At 44.3% G+C, this 26,275-nt stretch overlaps 2 protein-coding genes across 3 annotated transcripts in view; both read right to left on the bottom strand.

The window, feature by feature from the left end:
• The window catches only part of tiam2b (TIAM Rac1 associated GEF 2b), a gene marked incomplete at its 5' end in the record, with an annotated part of 43,196 nt that extends 30,684 nt beyond the window's left edge, over positions 1-12,512 (bottom strand). The window contains one exon of the mRNA XM_084376751.1: positions 12,421-12,512. The remainder of the gene's footprint in view (positions 1-12,420) is intronic.
• A 3,338-nt stretch (positions 12,513-15,850) lies between these two features.
• The window catches only part of LOC311271245 (endothelin-2), a 44,135-nt gene continuing 33,710 nt past the window's right edge, over positions 15,851-26,275 (bottom strand). For both annotated transcript variants that reach the window (XM_084376849.1, XM_084376848.1), the window contains 2 exons: positions 18,283-18,402; positions 15,851-17,742 (listed from right to left, as the gene is read on the bottom strand). In XM_084376849.1, the coding sequence (XP_084232975.1) occupies positions 17,637-17,742; positions 18,283-18,402 (226 nt within the window). In that variant the 3' untranslated portion in view covers positions 15,851-17,636. The remainder of the gene's footprint in view (positions 17,743-18,282; positions 18,403-26,275) is intronic.

Here is a 26,275-nt window from a genome sequence, read left to right on the forward strand (position 1 = left end):
ACACAAAATGAGGGACAATGACAGCAGCAAAGGTTCAGTGTCTCTGTAATCAAATAAACTTGATGACCTGACCTCAAACATAAAACCATCCCCATCGTCTACTCGTGTGGCCAAGACAGACTGAAACTTTCTGTTTTCTTTGGTCAACAAGCAGGAAAATCAAAGTATTACCATCACAGCTGGAGCCTGGAGACCTCATCACCGACCGCTTACAACAAAGACAACAAATTCAAACTAAGAAAAACATTTAATGTCAAACTTGGTGCGTTATTGTCTGAAATTAATTTCCACTTTCTGACTCAACAACCTGAGCTTTTCTGAAAACATGCTTCCAGGACTCAGGAGGTGTTTAAACCGAGTCAAGGTTTTAAAGCCACATTGTGGGGACTCCCTGGGGCCCCTCAGAAACCCCTGGAGCCCCCACGTCCTCAGTGAGGGGGACCACGACACTAAACGATCTTAATGATCTGCAGCATAACAACATTTGTCACTGCGACAAACTTCACTGAACTCTGAAATCCAACCAGACAACTGTGAGTGTGTGAGTGTGTGTGTGTGTGTGTGTGTGTGTGTGAGTGTGTGTGTGTGTGTGTGAGAGTGTGTGTCCTCCTTTGTCCTCTAACAGAGACAGAGAGAGGCTGGACAAAGCAGTGATGAGTGCCGGGCGTCGGTCCTTTCACTCAGCCTCCAGATGCTGCTGCTGCGAGGCCCTGTGGCCCCCAACACATCCATCAAAACACAAGAAGAGCTACATGCTAACTGTGACACCAACAAAGAAGAACAGGAGGGTCGGATACTGAACGTGTCACTGACACAATGATGGAACTATAAAATAACTATGAAATAAGATGTAATAACACTAAATCTAAAGGACAGCGCTGGTTTTGTCCTTTTGGGGACAAGAGTGACAGAAGACAGCAGAGTTTCTGACATGTCAGGGGAAGTAGGGTTAAAATGAAAATATGCAAGATTAATAAAATGAATAAGATTAATAAGATTAATAAGATGAATAAGATTAATAAAATGAATAAGATTAATAAGATTAAGAACAGTTTCAGAAAAAGTGGAAACGTTTTTCCTTTGTGTAAAAAGGACATGCGCTCAAACAACAACGTTGTGAAAACGGATCCACATAAAGTTGTTGGTTGTTGGTTGGTTGTTTGTTTGTTTGTTGGTTGGTGGTTGGTTGTTGGGTGGTTGTTGGGTGGTTGTTGGTTGTTTGTTGGTTGTTGGTTGGTTGTTGGGTGGTTGTTGGGTGGTTGTTGGGTGGTTGTTGGTTGGTTGGTTGGTTGTTGGGTGGTTGTTGGTTGGTTGTTGGTTGGTTGGTTGGTCGTTGTTGGGTGGTTGTTGGTTGGTTGTTGGGTGGTTGGTTGTTGGTTGGTTGCTGGGTGGTTGTTGGTTGGTTGGTTGGTTGGTTGTTGTTGGGTGGTTGTTGGTTGGTTGTTGGGTGGTTGTTGGTTGGTTGTTGGGTGGTTGTTGGTTGGTTGTTGGGTGGTTGTTGGGTGGTTGTTGGTTGGTTGTTGGGTGGTTGTTGGTTGGTTGTTGGGTGGTTGTTGGGTGGTTGTTGGTCGGTTGTTGGGTGGTTGGTTGTTGGGTGGTTGGTTGTTTGATGGTTGTTGGTTGGTTGGTTGGTGGTTGTTGGGTGGTTGTTGGGTGGTTGTTGGTTGGTTGTTGGGTGGTTGTAGCTGTTGGGTTGTTCAGAGGACAGGATTGTGACTGAGGACCACAGATGTTTGTAGTGCAGTTCGGTTTCAGTCTCAGAATTGTTACACCTTCATGTTCAGGAGGTTTTTGTGTCTGATCTGTATCTGGACACATGTTGACCAGTATGTCTGGAGCCTCAATGACTGAAGAACTTCTGTCAGTTTCTGACACACTCAAACACTCAACACACCGATGGTCCTTCACGGCTGACTGAAGCAAAATGTTCCCATTAAAGCAACATGTGCTGTTTTCTTCTGAGATAAAACTCCAACTGAAAGGAGACGACAAACTGTGAATAATGATGTTGGAGGATAAAAGGAGCAGCAGAGATCTGAGCCAAGAGGACGAGACGTGATGGAAACAACAGTGTTTACCTGCTGCTGAGTGTTTGTCAGGCTCGTGTCGGCCTGCAGAACCGCTCGTGATACTTTTGAATCCACGGCTCGACACAGAAACCAGCAGGACTCAGCGGTTGAGTCAGACCACAGAGCAAACAGAGGCTGAACGAGCTCGAACTGACCTGTTGGTTTAGTAACAGGGAACATTTAAAGGTTTCTGCTCAGAGTTTCAGAGTGCAGAAGAACGCCTCCCACCACAGGTCAGCCAAAGCTGAGCACGGTTTTGAGCTTTTTTCTGACAAACAAACAAAACACCGGTTTGTTGAATGTTTCACTCCTGCTTTTCTGTTAATGGTCTTTTTTTTGTTGTTCACTAGGTTCTTGCTTGTTTCTGAGGTTTTGCTCTGCAGGCAGTCGTCTGTTTATAAGCAGTCTGTGGCTGCGTCTGGTTCGGACAACAGGCCTTGAGTGCGGTTCACCCCCGAGCTCGGCCTGATATTGTTTCACTGTTACGTCAAACATCATATCTGATCGGAGGGATTGCCAAAACCACAAGAATAAGATGAAAACCTCCTGACCTTTAGTTTAAGTGCAGACGATGTGTCTGCAGAAACAGAAAGGAGCTTTAAATCTGCCACATGACGCTCTCTGAATATCAGAACTGACTCGTTTAAAACTTAACTCAATCACCTTTTTTCTTCTCTTCCTCTTTGAGTCCTGAAGCTGTTTCATGAGAACAATGTTTCTCTTGTTGTCCTGAAAACCTGATTAAAGTTTAAAGTTCATGTCAGAGATGGAAAACAAGAGAAAGGCTGATTTGTCGAGAGCAGGTTAACACTCGCTGATCGGTTTGGACCTGCAGCCTCAGAGGAATGTGAAAGCTTGTTCAGTGAACTCACTGAGGTGAACAAAGTATTGCAAAGACAAACTGAGCAGCAGTTGTTGTTTGTGGGCTGAGCGCTCGAGCAGAGTCGTGGAAATGATCCTGATCGGACCGAGCAGCCCGGCTGAGGCTGAGAAAACACCTCTGACACGACGAAGACCAAAGAGAGGCCGACCGGGATTCTGCTGAGACGACAACGACAGCGGTTCATCACAGCTCACAGCTTCGTGTGCAGACATTTTCAGAAAAGTGCATCAAGAAGTTAAATGTTTGACTGAAGGCGAGTCATTAAAGGATGTTTTTAAAGGTTTTTAAAGCAGCTAGCTGGAAGTTGAGAACTGACTGTCGGCTTCTGGCCAAACCGTCCTGGAGACAAACTGCTGCAACATCTGGCTGCTGCTGCAGGAATTTCCCACCCTGGTTGTAAACAACATGACGTCAACACACACACTCACTCACACACACACACACACACACACACACACACACACACACTCACACACATTTCCTCTGAGCTGTGTTTGAACGGTCAAACATCCCGTCACACACTTCCTGTCCTGCTGTCACTGTACAGAGACGACGACCTCAGAGCTCTTTTATCCCCCAAACAGGAAACACAAAGTCCAACAGAAGTTTCCACATGTGAGCGACGCAGCAGGAACAAAGTCTCAGCTGGATGTTTCATGAATCCTCCAGGTTTCAGATGATTTCCTTTAGTTTCACTCTGTTTCGATGAAAACATACAAGTGGAACTTCGTCTTGAGAGCCGCTGTCACATTAAAGCATACCAACCATGTTGAACTGAGCCGCCCTGTTGTCTTACATAAGAGGGCGAGAGTCAGCAGAAACCACAGCAGAGCCGGACGAATTCTCTTCTGATTACACAACAGAGACTCTGAGAAGAGACCGCCGCGAGGAGGAGATGGAACAAAGTGATCGATGCTGGAAACATGACAGAGACATCAGAAACCAAACTGAAGCCTCGACAGGACACGTTCATCTGGAGGGTTAGCTCCCTCGCTGCTGCCTGCAGGCTGCACGCTGTTGCAGGCTGCATGCTGTTGCAGGCTGCACGCTGTTGCAGGCTGCACGCTGTTGCAGGCTGCACACTGTTGCAGGCTGATGTTTGTCAGCAGCTCTGTCCTGCAGCTTTTCTGTGTAGTAAAGGAACAGTTCACCCAAAACTCTAAACCCAGTCATCAGAACCGAAAGTGTGAAACCACTGCACCATCTGGATATTTTCCAGCTGTGTTTGTGGTGATGAAACTCCCTGGTTTTTGACTAGACATTGGGACAAAGCTCAAACATCTGCCAAGCCAGAGACCACTGTTCTGGATGGCATTTCAACATTTGTAGGCATGAAACCATTGGATATGTTTGACAAGACATCAGGACAATTTACGTGTGGATATTTTTAACGAGATGTCGGACAATTTGCATCAAAAAATCGAGATGGCTGCCGAGCCAGAGACCACTGCTCAAGCCAGTGTTTGTAAGCATGAAACCACTGGATATTTTTAAGGAAAGCTGGGGATAATATTTAGGCTCTATTTGTGGCAAAAACAGCAGATACTTAAAGCCAAAACAGTCGAGGTCGCTGCCAAGTGAGAGACCACTGTTCTGGATGGCATTTCAACATTTTCAAGTGTGAAACCACTGAAAATCTTTGACGAGACATCAGGACAATTGACGTTGTGTTCTTTACCTAACCCTGACCAAGTGGAGTTACAACATAAAACTGAACATAAATAAACTAAAGTTTCAACACGTCTGACAACATTTATTCTGCCGATTGGACAGAATGATAACTCAGTCTTTAGCTGACAGCAACAACATGAGTTATTATCCTGAAGTCTTCCTGCTCTTCTGATAGTCGTCAGAAACTCGCAGTAACAATAAAAACAAACTGCAGCTGTGGTATCTGCAGCTCAGCATCTTTGACTTTTTCCACTGCAGAGCTGTTTGGTGAAGCTTCAAGTGTACCGTTACCAAAACCCAGTGGAAAACTGTCCGAGCAGAGCCAGCACGACGACAACACGCTGCACTAAAGTGATGGAAACAAAAACCTCAACGTATCAGGAGGGATTTTCCCCCCCGGAGGAATCGGAGCTGCAGGGACGGATGGATGGAAAGTTGTGCCGGGATGTGGGAAACAGGAAAACTGGATATGTTCTCCAATCTGAACAAATCCACTTCAGTCTGAGCATTTTTATGAACAATGAGACAGAAATGTGCAGCAGACGGGATGTTTTCACCTGCAGGAGATGTCTGAAGCAGAAACAGATTCAACACTGAACGTGTCTTCACGCACACGTTAACGACTGCGACACTAATTCACTCGTATGACTGCGGACAGGGGGGCGAGCGAGGGGCTTTATCATGATGTGGGAAAGAGAGAGAGAGTATTATGTGAGTAATTGGAAGCAGCTGTTGAGGGAAACACTGATCCTGGTGGGTTTGGACCAGCAGCAGGGTGACGTAACACACACACACACACACACACACACACACACACACACACACACACACACACACACACAGTGTACAAACACACACACACACACACACACACACACACACACAGGAGTATCGGGCAGATTTAACGAGGACTTGTCTTCCTAACAATCAGAGCAGAGTTCTGGTCCCTAAGTTGGGCTCAGATGTTCTGTTGATGTGAGTCGCTCACCGATCGGGTCCTGAATATCAACATGTTTGATATCCAGGATTTCCTTCATCACAACAGTATTTCACAGCAGCTGACAGTGTTGCCAAGGCTAACAGGCTAACGTAAGCCAGCATGCTACTGCTGACACACAACAGCTGAGGGTACAGTCTCACCTCCAGCTCTCAAGAAAAGACAACACATCCCCGACCACGACCATAAAAACCTGAGGTGTGCGATGAGCGTTTATCTTCAGGTGTGGTGCTGTGAGCGTGATGATCCTCCACCTGTGATGCAGCCACATTAAAAACAGTTAGGACGAAAAGGAAGCAGCACCATTGGAAACCTTAGGGGGCAGTGTAGCCAGTTGCTCAAGAGACACCACAGGACACGACGAAGACGTTTGAATAATGGCGGACATCCGGTCTGGAAGAGGACACTCTGCCTCCGCCTCCTCCACAGGTGTCTGAACCTCTCCACTCAGAGCTGCCCCCTGCTGGATGTACTGATCCCTGCCAGCGTAAAGATTTGGTCACATGGTTTGAGACGGACGTTTCTATTTTCGTACGTAAAATGAACAAATACAGACGACCGCCACCTGCTGGTATGGAGTTATTTCCTGTCGCGCAGGCGCAGATAGAACGAGCTGATTGGCTGTCGTCTTTCTGGCACGTTCAAGTGCAGCTTTTTGGCTCAGACACAGGAGACGTGAGGTGACGTCACAGTCGACCTTCACGAGGTCTTTGACGTCTGTTCGGTGTGAGAAGCTTTAGAGAAGCAGCAGAGTCTCGTAGCGTCCAGCTGTATCTCCACCAATCAGACGCAGCATTATGCAGCTGAGGTTCTCCGTACATTTCATGGTCATGTCGAGCTTTTTCCACCACCGTCTGCAGACTGCCCCCTCACCCTCCTCACCCTCCTCACCCCCCTCACCCTCCAACATGCTAACCAAAGCCTTTCAGTCCTGTGGACAGACGACTCCTGAAATTACAGCTGCAGGCACCAAATAAACCTCATCATGATGAGCTGTACGTTTACAGTTTCCTTCATCCTCGGAGTAATCGAAGCACGATGAAGAGTGTGTGTGTGTGTGTGTGTGTGTGTGTGTGTGTGTGTGTGTGTGGTTCTGATGTCCTTTCATTCGCTGGGAGAGTATTCAGACGCTTCCTCGGCTTATTTGGAGAAAAAAATTGCTGAATTACAGAAAGAAAACTGCGTCTCTTGTTGTGTTTCTGCTGCTACAAACCTGCTTCATTAAAGACATTTTAAGCCTCATTTACACCTGAACTGATTTAAATCTGAGGTGTGTGGAGTCTTTACATGTGGCAGTGAGTTCTGCCTGCAGCTCAGCTGAGTCCACAACAACCCCGTCCAAACCACAAAGTGGGGAAAAAAAGGAACAGCGGTGGGTTTTGCCAAGAACAGTGTTGGCCTTGTTAATCTGGGTTAAGGTATGCTCCTCGACAGCTCCGTCCACTTCCTGTGTTGATGCTGAGGCTTTAATTCACCTGCACGTGAGTCTGAACTCAAACTGTGGTCATGAGATGTTTCCATCTGATTGTCGAGCGAATGAAATGTGACAAAAAATATTTTAAAAAATGGGACTGAGGCCTCGGGTTTGGCATCAACATATAAAGATGGCCGACGTCCCTCCACTTCCTCCAACTGTACAAAAAAGAAGTCATAAATATCCTGATACGATCTGGAGCGAATGGATCAGAATACACAGCAGAGCTTCTGGTGGCAGAGGCTACGCTACACCTCGCTGTCACAAACAGCAGAAGAAGAAGAGGACGCAAACTGTCAGAAGACCTCAAAGAACAAGAAGAAGCAAAACCAGACACCTTGGACATCTGGGGAAAAAACGAGAAGTCTTCATGAACTCTTCTTCTGAAAGGTGTTTTCACCTCTCGTTAAGTGCATTAACTCAACCACCTCAAACAAACACAAAGACCTTTTCACGTACGTAGAAACATTTGTAACTGACATCACATCAGTAACCGACTTCTGTGTGTGATGTTGATGTTCAGGAGGTTAAGACGAGAGAAAGTAGCTGCACTTTACATTTGTAGTCGTGTTTAACAAGTATTGTTTATGTTAATGACCTTTAAATCAGGACGGACTGAATCAAATATCAAACTACACAGTGACTTTGAGCGGACGCTGTCTCTGATCCTGTCTGTCCTCGTCAACACGTCTGCTGGTCTCTGATCTGAGGCTTTGCCGTGTTGTACATTTGAGTGTAATAAGAATCGGACCTCCTGCTCGGCCCGGCCCATAATGAAATTCCATCGTGTTGAAAATGAGATCCAATTAGCCTAATCAGCCAGAAGCTGTTTCACTTTGTGCTGTAATTGAGTTCAGCTCTGCTGAGTCCGATCCCATCAAACACAAACAAAGAGTCTTCATTGTCGGATCAGTCGGCTTAAAGACGGAGCGGCCGGCCGAGTCTATCGCCTGTTTCCATCGCGCGGAAAGCTGCGAGCTCACGCGACAACATGGAGGTTAATTAGGTAGAAAATCCACCGAACATTCCTGCTGAACACAGACGCCCTTCTTCTTCTTCTTCTTCTGCTGCTGCTGCTGCTGCCGGCTGCACACCGAGCTGCCTGACGGGAGGAAACAAGCTGCTGGCTTCACCTCCACAGAGTGTGTGTGTGTGTGTGTGTGTGTGTGTGTGTGTGTTTGCACAGCCGACGTCCTGTCAGGTGTTTCATTGTATTCAGAGAAACAAGCTGCTGTTTTCCTTTTTCAGTTCATCTTTAATTCTGTCAGTGGAGGAAGAACAACATTTAGAAGAGTAAGAGACTCAAACACTCACTGTGGCTCTTTGGCCTCAATTCTTACTGTAACAGTTGACGGTGTAATTTTAAAGGAATGGACAGAATTAAAGCTCCAAAGCTGCAGCGGGCAGCACAACTGCTAACTGTCTTCAGCTGGAGCCACTAGCTGCTGTTAGCAAGCAGCTCAACTAGCCGCGGAGCTACGTGGCCCTGCAGAGCCGGATATTTTCACATTGAGGATTTATTTGGACCGAACCAGAGATGACTGTGGAGACAAACCAACACTGTTCTGGTGACCGAGTCAGTTTGTGTCAGTCTGAATGAAGTGTGTTTGACGATGAGTTAACGAGGCGATGAAGCTCGTCTGAGTTCAGTCACAGAGAGAAACGGTTGGATTTTTCTGTTCAGAAGGAAAATATTTCCTTTCTTTGACATTTGGTGAGTTTATTTCGTTCATTTATGACACTAACACTATCGGAGACTCTTCTCTTGAGCTACAAAGTGGTAGGAGACAGGACGGGCCGGGGCTAGCTGGTTAGCATGCTAACTTCAGTCGACACCTCTGCAACACAGGACACATCAACACTGTTTCTTCACACTCTGATGATGTTAGTTCAGTTTTTGATGAGCACACATCACACCGAGCTTCTGGGTGTCAGAGCTGATGTGAGGCTGTAAACTGACCCCAGAGCAGCTCAGACTCTCATTAGCTCACAGCAGAGACTAACGAGCTGCTCTCAGTATTCAACACGCTGTTTGACTGTGAGGAGACATCTGGAGAGCCGGCAGCGAACGCTCGGCCGACGGAGCGTCAACTGTCACTGAGGCCGAACAAAGAGCTGAGAGGACGCCTGCTCTGCCACATGTCACTGAGCTGCTCCTCGTATTGATCACAGGACAAACGTCCTGCGTCACTTTGATTTCCTTCATTCTTCACTTTAGGAGAGATGATCAATCATTCATCTCTACAGTTATATTATCTGCGTGTTTAACTTCCCTTTATGTCTGTGGTTCCCCAACAGTTTGATCACGTGGCTCCTTAAAACAAAGCAATGTAGTTTCAGTTGTGATCATTTAAAGGAGCAGTTCAACCAAAAATTTAAATTCAATCATTCTCTACTCAGTAAAACAGAGTTGCAGCGTTCTGCTAAACAGCTGAAGTATCTGGAGACCTGATTTGAAACGGAGAAACAAAAAAAGCCCCAAGATCCCAAATGGCTCTAAAAACTGACCAACGTGATGGAAAGAGTTCAGCCTCAGGTTTCCTCTGAATGTTTGTTTCTTCTGCAGTAAAATCGTGTCCAAACGTTCGGCTGAGTTCATTTTTTTCACAGTAACAACAGTGACGTGACTTTGGGCCGGGCTGGACCGCAGCTCAAAACAAACGAGGACACAGACGAGCAGTGTTGGACCGGCCGGGGCGTTTCCCACCTGAGCTGCTCACATTACAGCACAAACAACCAGGTCACACCACAGCAGTGAGCAGAGAGGCCACACATGGGCAGTGGGACAGGAAGAGACACTCAGCATTTGTTTACGTCAGTTTTTATATTTGCAGTCCACAGAATATCAGACCAATCAGACATTAAGCTACACTGCAGGTAACCATAGCAACAGGTAGGATGACGTTTGATGTCTGGGCTGTTTCAGTCCGACCCGGACGCCAGAATAAAATGTTGGCAGTTCACATTTCTGCAATTCAAATCAAAACACCAAATCTACAGTACGTGTCACAGCACGTTCACACTGCTGTTAAATGACCTGACTTACTGTCGTTAGGTGAAACCACCAGAGACGAACTCGGGACAGTTTCTAGTCTTGTTTAATGTCATTAAGGCATCGTTGTGGTTTCAGGCCCCTCCTGATGCTCCAACATGCAATGATACTGCAATGCATGAAGGGAATGTGTCCACATACTTTAGGCCACTCTGTGACATTACAGACAATAAAGTGTGTGTGTGTGTGTGTGTGTGTGTGTGTGTGTTGGGCTTCAGGTCTTGAACTCTCCTCCCTGGAGGTTTCTGCAGCTCTGCAGGACTCCACTTAGCTTTTAATAAGTCTGCTCTTTACTCAGCCACACACACACACACACACACACACACACACACACACACACACACACACACACACACACACACACACACACACTACAACAAAGGCACCACAGGGGCCTGCTGGAGGTTATTTAACAGGGTTTCCCCCTAATAGAGACGCAGCTGCTGGATGTTTTCATGATCTGATTCCTGCTGAGAAGTTCAGAGACACACTGTGGAAGTTACAGATAATAAAATCAATTTGACACAAAAATTAAATGATGAGGCTGAATCTGCAGCACAAATCTCCTCAGAAGAGACTCTGTTGATCAGCTCACGGAAAATTCAATTGGTGAAAGTCCTACAGATGTCTTGATGAATTATCTCAAAAGGGAAAGATCAAGGAGACAACTGTTAAGGGTTCGTCTTCTGGAGAGCAGGAATGTGATCAGGACTGAATATGATCAATCTACTCGTTATCTTCAAGGATGTGGTGGAGACAGGTCACTGTAAAGATCCTTCAGGATGTTGTGGTGGAGACAGGTCTCTGTAAAGATCCTTCAGGATGTTGTGGTGGAGACAGGTCTCTGTTAAGATGTTCTGGATGTTGTGGTGGAGACAGGTCTCTGTAAAGATGTTCTGGATGTTGTGGTGGAGACAGGTCTCTGTAAAGATGTTCTGGATGTTGTGGTGGAGACAGGTCTCTGTTAAGATGTTCTGGATGTTGTGGTGGAGACAGGTCTCTGTAAAGATCCTTCAGGATGTTGTGGTGGAGACAGGTCTCTGTAAAGACAGGTCACTGTAAAGATCCTTCAGGATGTTGTGGTGGAGACAGGTCTCTGTTAAGATGCTCTGGATGTTGTGGTGGAGACAGGTCTCTGTAAAGATGTTCTGGATGTTGTGGTGGAGACAGGTCTCTGTTAAGATGTTCTGGATGTTGTGGTGGAGACAGGTCTCTGTAAAGATCCTTCAGGATGTTGTGGTGGAGACAGGTCTCTGTAAAGACAGGTCACTGTAAAGATCCTTCAGGATGTTGTGGTGGAGACAGGTCTCTGTTAAGATGCTCTGGATGTTGTGGTGGAGACAGGTCCCTGTAAAGATGTTGAGGAGCTGTCATTGTTGTTTTCAAACAAATTTGTCCCGCTAGTCGTCAAATCTAAACCCCGCCTGCAGCTGCCTGTAGTTCCTCAGAGGATGCTGATTGGTTCAGCCACTGTGTTCAGAAACTAGTGAGCGTGCAGCCTGGAAATATAGATTTGCAAGATCACATGATTATGCAAATCCAGCTGCCTCACAAGGTAATATGACACCTGCTAAAGAAATGTAACCAACGAAATGTTTGAGTTCAGAGAAACTTAAACACAAAACACATTAGTAAGAAGTCCAGAAACCTCCAGACAGCTCAGCTCCATCAGGACGTTCAGGAACAGTTAACAGAAGACGCTGTCTGAAGGTGATTTGTAACCAGTCGAGCTGAAAGTGAATGATTCAGTGCTGATGTGTCCTCACGTGTCCACAGATCAATCCAAACAGGAAACGTGTCGGTCCTGCAGCGGGGTTCATTCAGAGAACGGCGGCTGAAGGAGAACGTGTCGTCTCTCTGTTCTCGTTACGTAATCAGCATCAGTCTGCCAACAGAAACAAACCAACGAGGCTCCACAGAAACTTTACTGCGGACGTCCTGAGGATGGAAAGACGCTACAGGCCGTGCTGACATTACTACACTTTACAGAAGCTCCACTCATCTTCTGTAATCGATCATAAAGAGACTGTTCAGCACCACAGACGAGGACGAGACAGACAAAACTCACAGGAAACTCCCTCTGACAACCACGAGAGACAGAGAAGATAAATGAGGTTGCTGTAAACACTGAAGAAACCTGCATATATGAACATTAAAGGCAGCACAGTGATCTAATGAAACAGTTTTATGGGACAGTGAATGCAACACCGGACAGAAACACTGATGAGTCACATGAACGACCACAAACAGCTGAGAGAAGAAAGAAGATCTGACCTGCAGACGCTGTTCCTGCCGTTAAAAAGCTTTTTCCTCTTCTTGTACAAACGTCTCTGCCGTGTTTTCCTCCGCTGTGTTCACGTGTTGTGTTCAGTCCGTGTGTTTGAGTCTCGTGTTTCCCAGCCTGACAGCAGGAGGGCGGGGTCCCTCCAGCTGGACCGGGACCAGGAGGAAGAGGAGGGTTTGTTTCACCAGACCACACCTCGCTGAAGAAACGAGCGATGAATATGTACAGTACACACACACACACACACACACACACACACACACAGTACGTGTACTTTTACCAGAGTCTGTTTTTACACAAGTATCTGAACTTCTCCTGGAGGAAACACTGTGTGGACTGTTGACTCCTCTGCCAGTCTCAGATGAAGCAAAAGTAAAACTGGGACTTTAAATGAGTCCAACTGAAACTTCAGGTTCTCCTGAATCCAGTGACGTCTAATATTTTTACTGCAGATCTTCCTGAACAACGAGTGCTTTACTTTTTTACTTTCAATTCAAGTATTGTTTTTATTTGAACTTTGCTGCTGACGTCGTCCTGGAACAAATGATCGATAAACTGTTGCTCAGATTATTCCTGCAGCAGCCTTCAACAGCTCTCTGCTGCCCCCTGCTGGCTGCACCTGCTGCTGCAGACATGTTGTATGAACAGAGCCCACAGGTGGAGCCAGAGTCTGTTTCTGTGGCCGATGCTGATATTAAGGAGTAAAAACAGTCTGATGTCAATAAATTGGCTGATATACATGTTTTTTTGCAGCGATCTCTCAGATGTGATATTCAAACACACAGATTTGTAACAGAGGGAGAATAATTTACAGTTTAACAAAAATACCTCAGTGAAGAGAAACAGTAAACCTGCTTCAGCTGATGCAACCAGTGAACCAGTAACACATCACCAGACTCCATTAACAAATGTAGTGATTTTAAGAGTTGTTGAGTTAAAACAAACTTTGTAACGTAGTGAAACTCTGTCTCTGACAGACTCTGAATCATTGTCTCCTTGTTGTGAATTCAGCATTAAATGAAAACAGTCAGTTGTTTGTTTCCTTGTACAAAGTGTCAGTTTGTGGCAGCATGGCTGTACCAGCCTGTCTGCTTCTGTGTCTAAAGTGCTAAAGTCTTACCTGCCAACATTTAGCAGCTGTTTGAACACACTGTTTACACCGATTTCACCATTTACACTCAATTTATGAGAGAATTGTATTATTATATTTTATTTTTATAAATTAAGTTTTTGTTGACATTTTCCAAAATGTCAACAAACACCAGCATGAAGCCGATGATTTATGAAAGATTCATAAAGAAGGACCAGTTTTAGGAGGCAATGCCTTGCTCAAGGGAGCGTCAGTGACAGAAGACATGCAGCTTTAACTCCTCTGAACAAATGAATCGCAGCTGAGTGTTCAGTCTGCTTCCTCTCACTGGACCCGTCTCATCTCAGGAAAAAGAAGAATGTGTCCGACCCTTCAGGTCTCAGCTGTGAGTGCATGCTGACGCCACCAGGTGGCGCTGTTGTACCATCTCCCTCTGCTCAGAGTGGAAACCAGCTGAACGCAGCAGAGCTCCATCATCACCTGCTGTTCTGTTCAGCTGCAGTCGATCAATCTCCTCCACCGATGAGCTGCTGTGGACCATCACTCATGGACCTGACGAGCTTCAGTCCAAGCTGACGTCAGCTGGTTTCTGATGGACCTGAAGACTAAAACTAAATTATTCACTTTAAAACGTCTGCGTGCGTTAAATTAACACTTCATGTCTCCTGATGTCAGTCTCATTTAAAAAGTACTCTGAAGTCATGTTTGAGTAAAAGTAGCGTGTTACAATATTACATGTGAAAGTCAACCATTAGAAAAGTACTCGAGTGAAAGTCTTAAAGTATCTGATGTTCAATGTAATTAAGTATCAAAAGTACAAGTAAAAGTAAGTTATACATAAAGTTACATGTATTTATAGATACTTTGTCTCGACCAATCAGATCTGATATTTTCATTATTGTTGTAATCAGATTTATTTTAAAAATACAATTGCAGATGAAATCATTAAAAAACGTTCTGCTTTAGTTCAAAAAAAGAAAGTAGTGGAGTAAAAAGTAGAATATTAGAGTGGATTATATATGTAAAGTAGCAGAAAATGGAAGTATTCAAGTAAAGTACAAGTACCTGTAAATTCTACTTAAGTACAGTCATTGAGTAAATGTACTTAGTTACATTTCAGCTGTAGTGATTGTTGTTGCATTTTAAAGGAGACAGCAGTAATGTCAGAGTACTCCATTACAGGTAGTGAAAGTACTTCAGCACAATGTTCTTTAAGTATCAAAAATAAAAGTAGTCGCCTCGCGTTACTGTTGCATCATCATCATCATCACCATCATCATCACCACCATCATCATCATCATCATCATCATCATCATCATCATGTTTTCACGTGAACAGCGTTTCTTATTCTCAAACATTAAGTTGAAATGACGCACACGTTAGAAACAAAGTGATGATGAAGGTGATGATGATGAAGGTGATGATGATGAAGGTGATGTTGAGTGTTGATGTTTAAATCATCTCCAGCTGCTTCAGTTGTTCAGCAGAACGCTGCAACTCTGTTTTACTGTGAAGCTCCAGAAATGTTGTGTGGAAAAAGCCTTCTGGTCCACAACATGGCTGCCAGGTTTGTTCCAGAAGATGCTGCTGTCTGATGACTAATTTTGTCCTGTTTCGTGAACGTGGATGAAATGTAAAGCAGGTTGACACGTTGTGGTTTCACTTTCATGTTTCAACACAAACACGTGTTGTTCCAACAAATCTGAGTTTTCACCGTTTGAAAAGCAGTTTTGTCTCCGGCTCGAAATCTGAACGTCAAACTGAAGGTTTAGAGATAACGAGGCCGATGAAATGAGATCACTGCTGCTATGGACAACAGTGAAACCATCTCCGGCAGGGTCGGTAGTTCAGTCCCTATATTAGCTGATGTTGTGCTCTTGAGCAACACAAGTCAGTCTATGACATCGATGGAGGTAGAGTCATCGAACCACCAACAGGTCGATAACCAGTAAAGACAACAACTTGTGAGCATGAAACCACTGGATTGTTTAATGAGACGCTGGAACATTTTCCTGTTTGTGGGACAAAGCCAAAAGATGACAGCTTCCAGACCAGACACCACTGTTTTACCATTTCTGAGCATGAGACCACTGGATATTTTCAACTAGACGTCTTGAGATTTTCCAGTTGTGTTTGTGGCGACTTTGGGATGAAGTCCAAAGACGACAGCTGTCAAGCCAGAGACCACTCTTTAAAATGGCATTTCAACATTTGTGAGCGTGAAACCACTGTATAACTGACAAACTATAACAAACATTAACTGTTAAACAATGCAAGACCTGCGAAAAGATTTAAGAAAAGATGAGGTTTGAAAATGAGCAAAGTCAGACGGCGTTCCAGAGTCGTTTTTAATGTGTTTAAGTAATTTAAAAATCTTTAACAAAATAAATATCCGGCAATAAAATAATCAACATACGTACATATATGATGCTATACATTTTAAGAGCGTTGAGTTCAGAACATGTGACAAAAGCCGTTCTACAGATGAAGTAGGTTGAAGACGTGAACATCAGGACAGAATCAGGCTAAATGAAACCAAGAGTTCTGCTGCACGACTCAGTGAGCCGCTGGATTTCATTATACTCATAACAGGAGGAAATATTATGTTTCTTAGATGTTATTTTTACGTTAGCCAGGACTGAGAGCCTCCTGCTGCTCTTTGAGATGATTGATATCAGTCGGCCAGCGTGTTATCGAGGATCTCTCAGCGCTTCATCGTGGAACAGAACCCTGAGTGTTTCACTTGGCTCAGGTATAATGTGTTTCAGTGTGAGGAGGTCTGATGACAGCTTTTGTTCAAGTCCGTCGTTTTCATGGTTGTGTGAGTGCAGTGTGAGGCGGAACAGCATGAATGAAACTGAAACATGTCGTGTTAATTTTTCACTGAGCTCATGACTTTAAAACAACACAGGCTGATGGAGTGAAGCTCGGTCAGAGAAGAGAAGCATCAGATTTCAGAAGAAGTTTTGTTTTGCTGCAGAGTGCGAGGTGGTCGAGTGTGCTGTGGTTTTATAACGGATGTGAAGGAGCTGTATAACCTGATTATATGGTCACAGCTCCTCAGGTGAGTTCAGATCACCTCCGGTCAGAGGTCACGTCTCCGGCTCGTGACCTCTGAGGACAGGCTGAGGAGGCGCTACTTAAAGCAGAACCGCTCAGATGTCTGCGTATTTAAATGTTATTCAGGTTATATTCCACATGCTCAGAGGAAGGTTAATCACTGCGAGTATACGTCAGCGTACAGTAAATAAATATTTCGGTGTTATATTTTCTTTGCGACATTTTCAGGGAGACTTTGAAGTGTTGGAGGAAAAAGTGAAGCCACCACAGTGACCGCGACGTCACTGTGGTGGCTTCACTTTCCTTACAAACTGTAAAGCTAGAAATATATTATTAGTATTATTATTTTAATTCTCATTCAGACAAAGATTTCTACACACTGACCGACAGCTACAGAAACCTCCGAACTGCAGTTCAGCTGTACAGTAACGGATCAGAGCCGCTGAGAAAAACCCACTTGAGTTCTGACTTTTTCCTCAAAATCCTTTCTTCCTTTTTATTCTGACTTTAAACTCAGAAATCTGAAAGTAAGCATCGTGAAAATAAAGTCTGTTTCACAGAAGCCCGAGTCGTGTTTTGTACAGCAGACACACGAGGTCTGAAGCCGCCTCTCAGATGTTATACGTCAGATAACAAATGTTAAAATGTGAAATAATGTTTGACTCCGTGTGTAAACGGTCGTCTGGATGATCTACAGTTCAGTCGTTACTCTAAACCCGCTCGGACAAACAACACAAATTATAACTTTACAATCAAAATACTGAACTGTGAGTGTGTTTAGCGTCGGGCTGCGGCCTCGAGTCAATCTGATTTTTTATTTTGTTTTTTTTCCTCTCGCTGCGACTAATCAGCTGAGATCATCCGGTGACAGAGAGGTCACAGGTTCAACTCCCGTCCTGCGCGTCATCAGCCAAATGTTAAAAAGATGAGCTGGTCAGTGGTCAGCACTCCTACCCTAATAGTCACCGTCACTACATGAACATTACACTGTACACAAACTAAAGGCTCCATTTGTGTTATTTCTGATGCATGAAGGACTGTCGGCCCTCCTCGCTCTCAGGTCTGGTGTTTGAGTGCGTGTCGGCTCCTTTTTTCCCACAATGCACCTCTGTATCGCTTCGACTGGTTGTCAGCCTTCCTCTTCAACGCAGCATTTTCACCTCTGAGGAAGAAAAGAAACGGGAGGAAAGAACAGACTGAGTTTTAGTTATTGTTCTCAAAATATGTGTTTTAATTTATGGGTCACTCCTCATCCACTCATCCAGAATCCAGAACTTTTCCCAGTCCGTGTCACAGAGTTCCTGAAATAATTCATGTGAAAACGTCAGTCCACCTCATCTCACCTACAGCTGGACTCCAAATATCTTTAAGTCATGACGTTTGTCCCTCAGCGCTGAATGTCTCATGTCAGTGATTGTATAAATGTGTATTCTCAACAACTCCTTATTTCTCACTGGATTGGCTTTAAATTGTTCCTGAACATCCAAGAAAAACTCTAAGGATCATTTACATTTAGCTCAAGAGCCAAACTCCAAAAGTTCATAACTTAAAGTTGGAGCACAGCTGTAGGATTCTACAAGGTCCCTTAAATTCAACAGACGTTTTTAAATCACTGTTTCAGAGACGATCTGTGACATGAACCGGGCGGGTCGAGGTCAGCTGCCATCGACTGATCCTGATGTGTGTTCGTGTGCGTCCTCACTCTGTTTGCGTCTGGACGGAGCAGAAGCTCAAACACTCGGCGTCTTGAGTGTCGGTGCAGAGGCAGCGGCCGAGCTCCCTCCTGAGTCGGACCGAACCAAACCCGTAAGGAACCACGTGGCTGGAAGACACAAAGAGTCTGAGTGACCACCTGTTCCTCTACATGCAGATACCATCACTGAGACAAACAGACGCCATGTTTCTACTCAAAGACAGAAAGAAGTTCATGCAGAACATTTGCTGAATTTACAAGAAGGAACAAATAAGTCAGAATCAGTCAGAGACAGAGTTTCACACAGTTTATAAAGTGTCTCCAACTCAACAACTCACTAAACTGACACATTTGTGAATGGAGTCTGGTGATGCTGCAACACGTCCACTTCTTGTTAGCTGTTTCTTCGTCTTCTGGTCGCGTTGTGCAGAAACTAATATGTTTCCTCTTCAGTGAATTTCTCCCTATAGAGTCTGAGGGTCAGAAATGTTTAGCGGTCCGGTGGCGAGTTCAGATGTCGACACCGCGGTTTGACATCCTGTGAAACGCGCTTCCTGCTTTCAGCAGCCTGTAGCTGCAGTGAATCATCCGGCTGCTGATCCATCTGGTGCCAGTGTGACCGCTGAGCCGGCTGCAGGTCTGAGGGGGATTCACAGCTGGACTGCTGGTGTGGTTGACTCCACCACAGGGACAGCAGCCAGCAGACGCTGGTGACTTAACAGCACGACCGTAATGTCAAAACAAGGAAAACCTAAAAATAAAACTACGGCTTTGTCTTTATTGTTTGTAAAATGTTCAGATTTGAGTCGTGACAAATTGTATCATATTGATCATATTGACGAAAGGTGAAGAGTGTGTCCGTTTCTCACCACAGTCAAAGTACGTCCACTTAAAGTGCTTCATTTAGTCACTGACGGGTTCAGACTGTTGTTGTCTGACAACATTGTGGAAACGATCCTCAGATTAAAGCCTAAGATCCTTTTAGTTTAACCACAAACAGCTGTTATATTGCTCCCCCGAAGCCACCAGACTCCATTTACAGAATCATTACTTTTATGACCTTGAAACATTTTATTCACCCTGACCAACCATCAGCTCTGGTACGGTCAAAACAACTAGACGTGAAGATATTCTGGCTCATAAATCAAAACATTAAAGAAAAAAAATGTAGTTGCAGTTATGTGAAAAAAGTCTCCAATATCTGAAAATTAAGTTGAAAATACATGAAAAATGCTGTAATTTTATAAAAAATATTGTAATATTTCAAGATGAAGTCATAATTTTACATTAACTTCTAATTTTATAATTACCAAACCAGAGCTGGTGATCGTTGGAACAGTGGAAAGACGAAACAAAATGCTTTGTGAGTTTTATTCTGTTTTTCTGACGAGTTTGAATGAAGTTTGGTTTAAGACGATAAATTACCGATTTTGTAAATGGAGTCTGGTTCCCATCACCTGTTCTGCTCGAACAAAAAGGATCTTATTCTTTAACAAAGAGGTCTGTCTCTGTCATATTACGTAATTAAAATACTTAAATCAACATCTTAGGGAATCGCTGATGTTTCTGAGTGATTATCATCCTTCGGGCCGGTTCTGCATCGTCAGTTCTGTCAGTGACTGGACCAGATTTTTATTCCAAGTGTCTGACAACATTATAGAAAGTGTCCCTGCAGAGAGACTTTTGTTGGGGAATAGGATCTTTTTGTTTTAACCACAAACAGATGTTATGTTGCTCCCGCCAAAGCCACGAGACTCCATTTACAGAGTCAGTCATTTTATCACCCAGCACACTTCATTTCAACTTGACAGAAATAAAATAAAACTCACAAAACCAACAATCATCGATTCAGGTTTTGGTAAAAATAAATCTACTGGCTTGATGGATGTGATAATATTCTGGCTCCGCGGGCTGTTTTCCTTCGCTGCTGCTCTAATGTCCGCCTCCCTCTCACATACTCACATCCAGCTCAGTGGATTAAGGATTTGTTTCGGCCAAACCAGAGCGAGAGTGTTAGAAGATGGTTCGGGTGAGTTTTATAAGATTTCTCTGTCGTCGTCTCTGTTGGACGACTTTTAGAAATATTGTTTCTGTAAATGGAGTCCGGTGGCTTCAGCGATGACGGCTGTTTCTGGTTAAACAAAAATAATCGTACTCTTTGACGAAGAGGTTCGTCTCCGGAGGGATCGACCCCCATCGAACACAACACAACACAACACAACACAACACAACACAACACAACAGACAACACAACACAACACAACACAACACAACAGACAACACAACAGACAACACAACACAACAGACAACACAACAGACAACACAACAGACAACACAACACAACAGACAACAGACAACACAACACAACAGACAACACAACAGACAACACAACAGACAACAGACAACACAACAGACAACACAACACAACACAACAGACAACACAACAGACAACAGACAACACAACAGACAACACAACACAACACAACAGACAACACAACACAACACAACACAACACAACAGAACAGACAACACAACACAACACAACACAACAGACAACACAACAGACAACAGACAACACAACAGACAACACAACACAACACAACACAACAGACAACACAACACAACACAACAGACAACACAACACAACAGACAACAGACAACACAACACAACAGACAACACAACAGACAACACAACACAACACAACAGACAACACAACACAACAGACAACACAACAGACAACACAACAGACAATAAGAGAACAAAGTCAAAATATCTGGCAGAAAGTTTCAGAATAAAAGTCAAAGATAAACGATGAAGTCGTAATTAAACGGACAGATTCTGTAAAACCTGAATGAAGTTTATATTTACATGAAAAGTCACGTTTCAAGATAAAGTTCATTAAATTGTAAATTTATAAGATATTCTTAATATTTTCAGAATGAAGTGACGGAGCATCTTTATACTACAACACACTAACGGTAGTTTAGTGGCTCAGCACAGACACCAGACTCCATTCACAGAAACATCATTTTATCATCTTAAACCAAACTTCATCTAAACTCGTCAGTAAAACAAAAGAAAATTCCTGGTTCATCTTCCCACTCTTCCAACAATCACTAACTCTGGTTTGTTTAAAGTAAATCTTAATCCATCGCGTCACGTGTGAAAATGTTTCCCTCGCTGGCTGTCTGACGTCTGGCCTCCCTCCCGCTCCTCTCCTGATGTCTCACCGGTAACCAGCTGGACTGAAAGTGTATTTTGACCGAACCAGAGCTGGTGATTGTTGGAACAGTGAGAGGATGAAAGAGGCTGGTGAGTTTTATTTTGTTTGAATAAAGTTTGGTTTGCAACGATTAAATGACCGTTTCTGTAAATGGAGTCTGGTGGCTGTGGCGAGTGGTTGTTTCTGGTTAAACTAAAAGGATCTTACTCCTGCTGCACTATGACGACGTGTGATCGCCCAGAGGACTCGTTCATCACTCGACCCATTTCAAAAACAGTTGTCCCTGTTAGTCACTCAGACTGAAAAACAAGGGAAAATAGGATCCAGGTTGAAAAATACCGAAGTTAACCCTTTAAACGGTGAAACATCTGGCTCCCATTTCCATTTTGTGGCAGTGATAAAATGTGACCCTTTCATCTCGCAGCCCTCCTCCATCGACGCTCTCCAGCTTCTGTCCGCTCGTTTCTGCGCTCGCATTTATTTTCCTTTCTACACTTTGTTAACTTTAAGTTGTTTCTTATCACTCTGCTGGCCTCACTTCCACTTTTATGTCTCTACTTATCTGTCAGAGGGTCAGTGAGCTCTCCCACTTTAACTGCACTTCTTGCTGCGTTTGACCACGAGGATGAATAAATCTCAGTGACCTGAGCGACTGAGCTGCAGCTGCATGAGTTACGGCTCTACTCTACCCGACTCTATGTAAAGCTGGGTTTACTCCGGGTTAGAGGTGCAATCGCTTCCTGCCTTCAAAACAACTGTAGATATTTTTACCTTTGACCGCTGTAACCGTGCAGGTGGAAATGATAAATCTTTGAGGTAAAATGAGTTAGTTACTGCAGATTATTCATCACTTATTATGTTGTTTGTTCCCTAAGGTAAGTGAACGCATCATTGCTCACATTACTGCTGCAGGCTGTCTTCGGTTAAGAAGAAATTTAAGTCTGTATCTCATTCAAACTGTTTGGATCAGTTCAATACAGAACTAGGCTTAAAAAAGCACCGATTTTAATATTAACAGCCCGGCAGCCAAATTTCTGTGGTTTATGCAGCTATTCAGCAGCTGACTCTCATACTCATGCAGTATGTGGGAGGTTGCCACCAATGCTGACTCCATAAATCTGCTTAGAATTCCTCAAAAAAGAAGCTCCTCACATGTGCAGAACTGGCCTGAGAAATGTACTGATTTTAACTTTTCTTCAGCACCACAGTGATCTGGTGACAGCTGTCTGTACATCACTGAGCACACTGCAAACAGGAAGTGCTGATAGCTGAATCAGCATGTGTTTGATGGCGTTTGTCTTGTTGGTGGTTTTTTCCCAGACTCCTACTCGTGCAGAATGTGGGAGTGTATATGAACAATGCTAATGCAATGTCACATCATACACTGTGACCTTAAAAACACCATGTGAACAGACGGCTTGAAGGCAGCAGTCATATCTGTGGAAATAAGAACTCAGATAAGAACTCAGCAACGTCTGAAGACCGTTCAAGAAAAATGTTTGACTGGAAGTTATTTGGATAAATCTGTCCACCAAATGGCAGCTGTTATGTAAACTGTGCTGGTTTGAGTTCACTGAAGGTGACTCGCGTCCTGGAGGAGGCTCGCCGTCGTCCATTAGCCCGTCTTCAGTTTGGATCGCAGCCTTTTGGACGTTTGGAGATCTCAACGGATTTATGTGTTTAATTTTAAATTTGAGAGGGTGAAATAAATCCAAAACATACAAATCAGAGCGGAACATCCAGTTTCACAAAATAACATTTACACTGAAAGTATGTTGTAATTTAAAGGAACAGTTCACCCAAAAATGACATGGATGGATTATATGGATTATTGTTATTTGGCGTCATCGCACGCCGCCTTCCCAACATCACCAGACTGATGTCGACCTATCAGAGCACATCACGCACGGCAGACGCAGCGAGACGAAACAAAGACGTAAAGACGTGAACAGACAGAGAGGGAGGCTGAATGGGGAGAAAAGGCGTGTTAGTGTCTCGTATCTGCAGAGAGTTTCTTATTTTCTTTTTTTTAACAGCATTAAAGCTAACAGTGTTAATGAACACCACGAGCTCGACCACACCTGCAGTGTGTGAATAAATCAAATCATATATATAGATAGTTGATTTGATTGATTCACACACTGCAGGTGTGGTTGAGCTCGTGGTGTTCATTAATGCTGTTAGCTTAACGCTGTTAGCTTAGCAGCTACAGTGAAGATTTCAGCTTAAAAAAGGGCGTAAATAACGAGAACCACATATTGATGTCTAAAACATCCTTCAGGTAGCCTACAACCTCTTCAATGATGACTACAGCCTGTGACTAGAACCTCAAGGACCACTTCAACCACCTGAATGACCTCTAGAACCAAACACAAGACCATTAGAACCTCCCTACTGACTACAAGAAGAACCTAAAGAACCCTTCAACCTCTTAGATAGTCACTGCAACACCCTAAAACAGCACTAGAACCACTTACATTTTCACATGAGCCTCCTCCAGAACATCCTTAATGACCAGCAGATTCACCTTTAACAACCCGTAGAACCACCAATAGAACCTGATGATCACAGCAGACGAGCTGCATGGAGACATCTGATGTTTAAATCATCTCCAGCTGCTTCAGGTGTTCAGCAGAATGCTGCAACTCTGTTTTACTGTGAAGCTCCAGAAATGTTCTGTGGACTACGAGACTTCACCTGACTTTATATCATCAGGAGGAGATGATGGCTGAGCCTGACTTTATATCATCAGGAGGAGATGATGGCTGAGCCTGACTTTATATCATCAGGAGGAGATGATGGCTGAGCCTGACTTTATATCATCAGGAGGAGACGATGACTGAGCCTGACTTTATATCATCAGGAGGAGACGATGGCTGAGCCTGACTTTATATCATCAGGAGGAGACGATGGCTGAGCCTGACTTTATATCATCAGGAGGAGACGATGGCTGAGCCTGAGCCAGAAGTAAAGCACATGTTCACTAGTTCACGTATCACAAACAAAATGGTGGAAGGAAGCGCGGCGCCCTCAGGAGCTCGTGTGGTCCACACAGTTTACTGGTACACTCGGTGATGGGAACTGACTTTATGATGGAGGCTGTTCACCGCACTGCTATGTTTAGACTAAACTAACAATCTGAGGCTTAGTGAGAGGGTCCCGCCGCTGCACGAGCTGTTTTTGGACGATCTCTGGAAGCTATTTCGGTGACACCTCTCTTCCTCCCTCGCAGCTTAATTCATTTCGAATGTGTCTCATTGGCATAGCAACAAAAATAACACATTACAGCGTGTTGTGAAGCAACAGAGCGTGAGTTTGTGAGACAATCGCGCAGGTTGGTTGAATTATTGCTTTGGATGTGTGGAGAGTAAAAAAGGAGCTCAGTTTTAACGACCTCGTTATGATCAATGTCTGCACGTGTTTCTCAGTTTAATCGGTTAAACCCAGCAGACTGCGAGGAGCAAAGAGTTTGTGGGTCCGACCGCGCTGATTTCAGACTCTTCGCGGTCTCGGCGGCTTCGTGTTAAAGGGTTAAGACGGCTATTTAGAAGCAGCGAGAGGAAACACGGCAGAAATTACCCTTCGTTAGGAAAGGTGCTCTTTCTTATTAGCCGCCCCACATCTAACTGCTCACTCATTGCTTGTGCACACTGAACTAAAATGAAGTTAATTGCTACCAATTGTGAAGGAGGCTGCGCGCCTGCTTCCTATTTGAGGGCAGGCAACTTAAAAATATGAACATCTGGACGAGGAAAGGAGAAAAAATACAGTCCGTGTGCTCATTAAATCATCGTTCAGGTTCTTTCTGTTCACTGAAGCTTCTTTAGCCAGTTTATCAAATCTGTAGCAGACAGAGCGTTGTTTTATATCGGAGGATCACTTCCTGCATCGTATCGCCACAAACGTCCACATAACGTGTGTGTGCACAACCAGCATCCCTTCTTCATCATCGCTGCGTCACCAGTTTCCTCTTCACTGGTTGGTTTTGTTTGGGCTGCCACGCCGAGTCGACAGATACTGACATGAAGTGAAGGTTTGAATTATTCTGGGGTTGATTGTTGCCACATAGATTCACACGTGGGGTTAAACTACGGGTCGCAGTTCAGCACCAGCGGGTCAGAACCTCCCCTCCCCCTCCACCGTCCTCAGCAGCACTGAGAAAAGCTTCTGTGGACCGTGTCAGATGACGAGTACATCAGCCAGTGAGACGACGTTCATATCGGCTGTTATTTGCTTCAGTTACTAGCAGAGTTGGAACGAAAGGCGACACCGGCAGATGACCTATAACTGCTTCACAATAAAAGCCCCCCGTTATTGAGTCATTTAAAAGCTTTTATTCTGAAGCAGCATGACAGGAAACGTGTTTTCAGCCGCAGTAACTGAACAGGACTGAGCTGAACTTTCTCTCAGGTTTCCTGCAGACTGCCTGAAAACACAGAATCACTGAGCTTCACAGATTCGGTTGCTTCTTCCAAACTTCTGTAATGAGTGTTTTTAAATGCGTTTTTCCGACTTGTAATCCTGTAACCTGTTATGATCCGCTCCACTTGGCTAAACACTTGAGGTTTATCTTAGTTTTGGCCTGCAGCTGCTGCCTCCCTTCCTCCCCCAGAAGCCCTCCCGGCTTCTGCTGCAGAGGAAACCTTCACACCCCTCGGAGGTCTCACACTGATTATTGATCGCTTCTTATCTTTGCTCCGTTTTATTATTTATCAGGTTTTAAACTGTAACACGGATCAGCACGCTGCCGTCTCCATTACTGTGAAAACAAGCCGTCT

This window comes from Pagrus pagrus, assembly GCF_965226575.1.
Source record: "Pagrus pagrus genome assembly, chromosome: 16".
Taxonomy (NCBI): Eukaryota; Metazoa; Chordata; class Actinopteri; order Spariformes; family Sparidae; genus Pagrus; species Pagrus pagrus.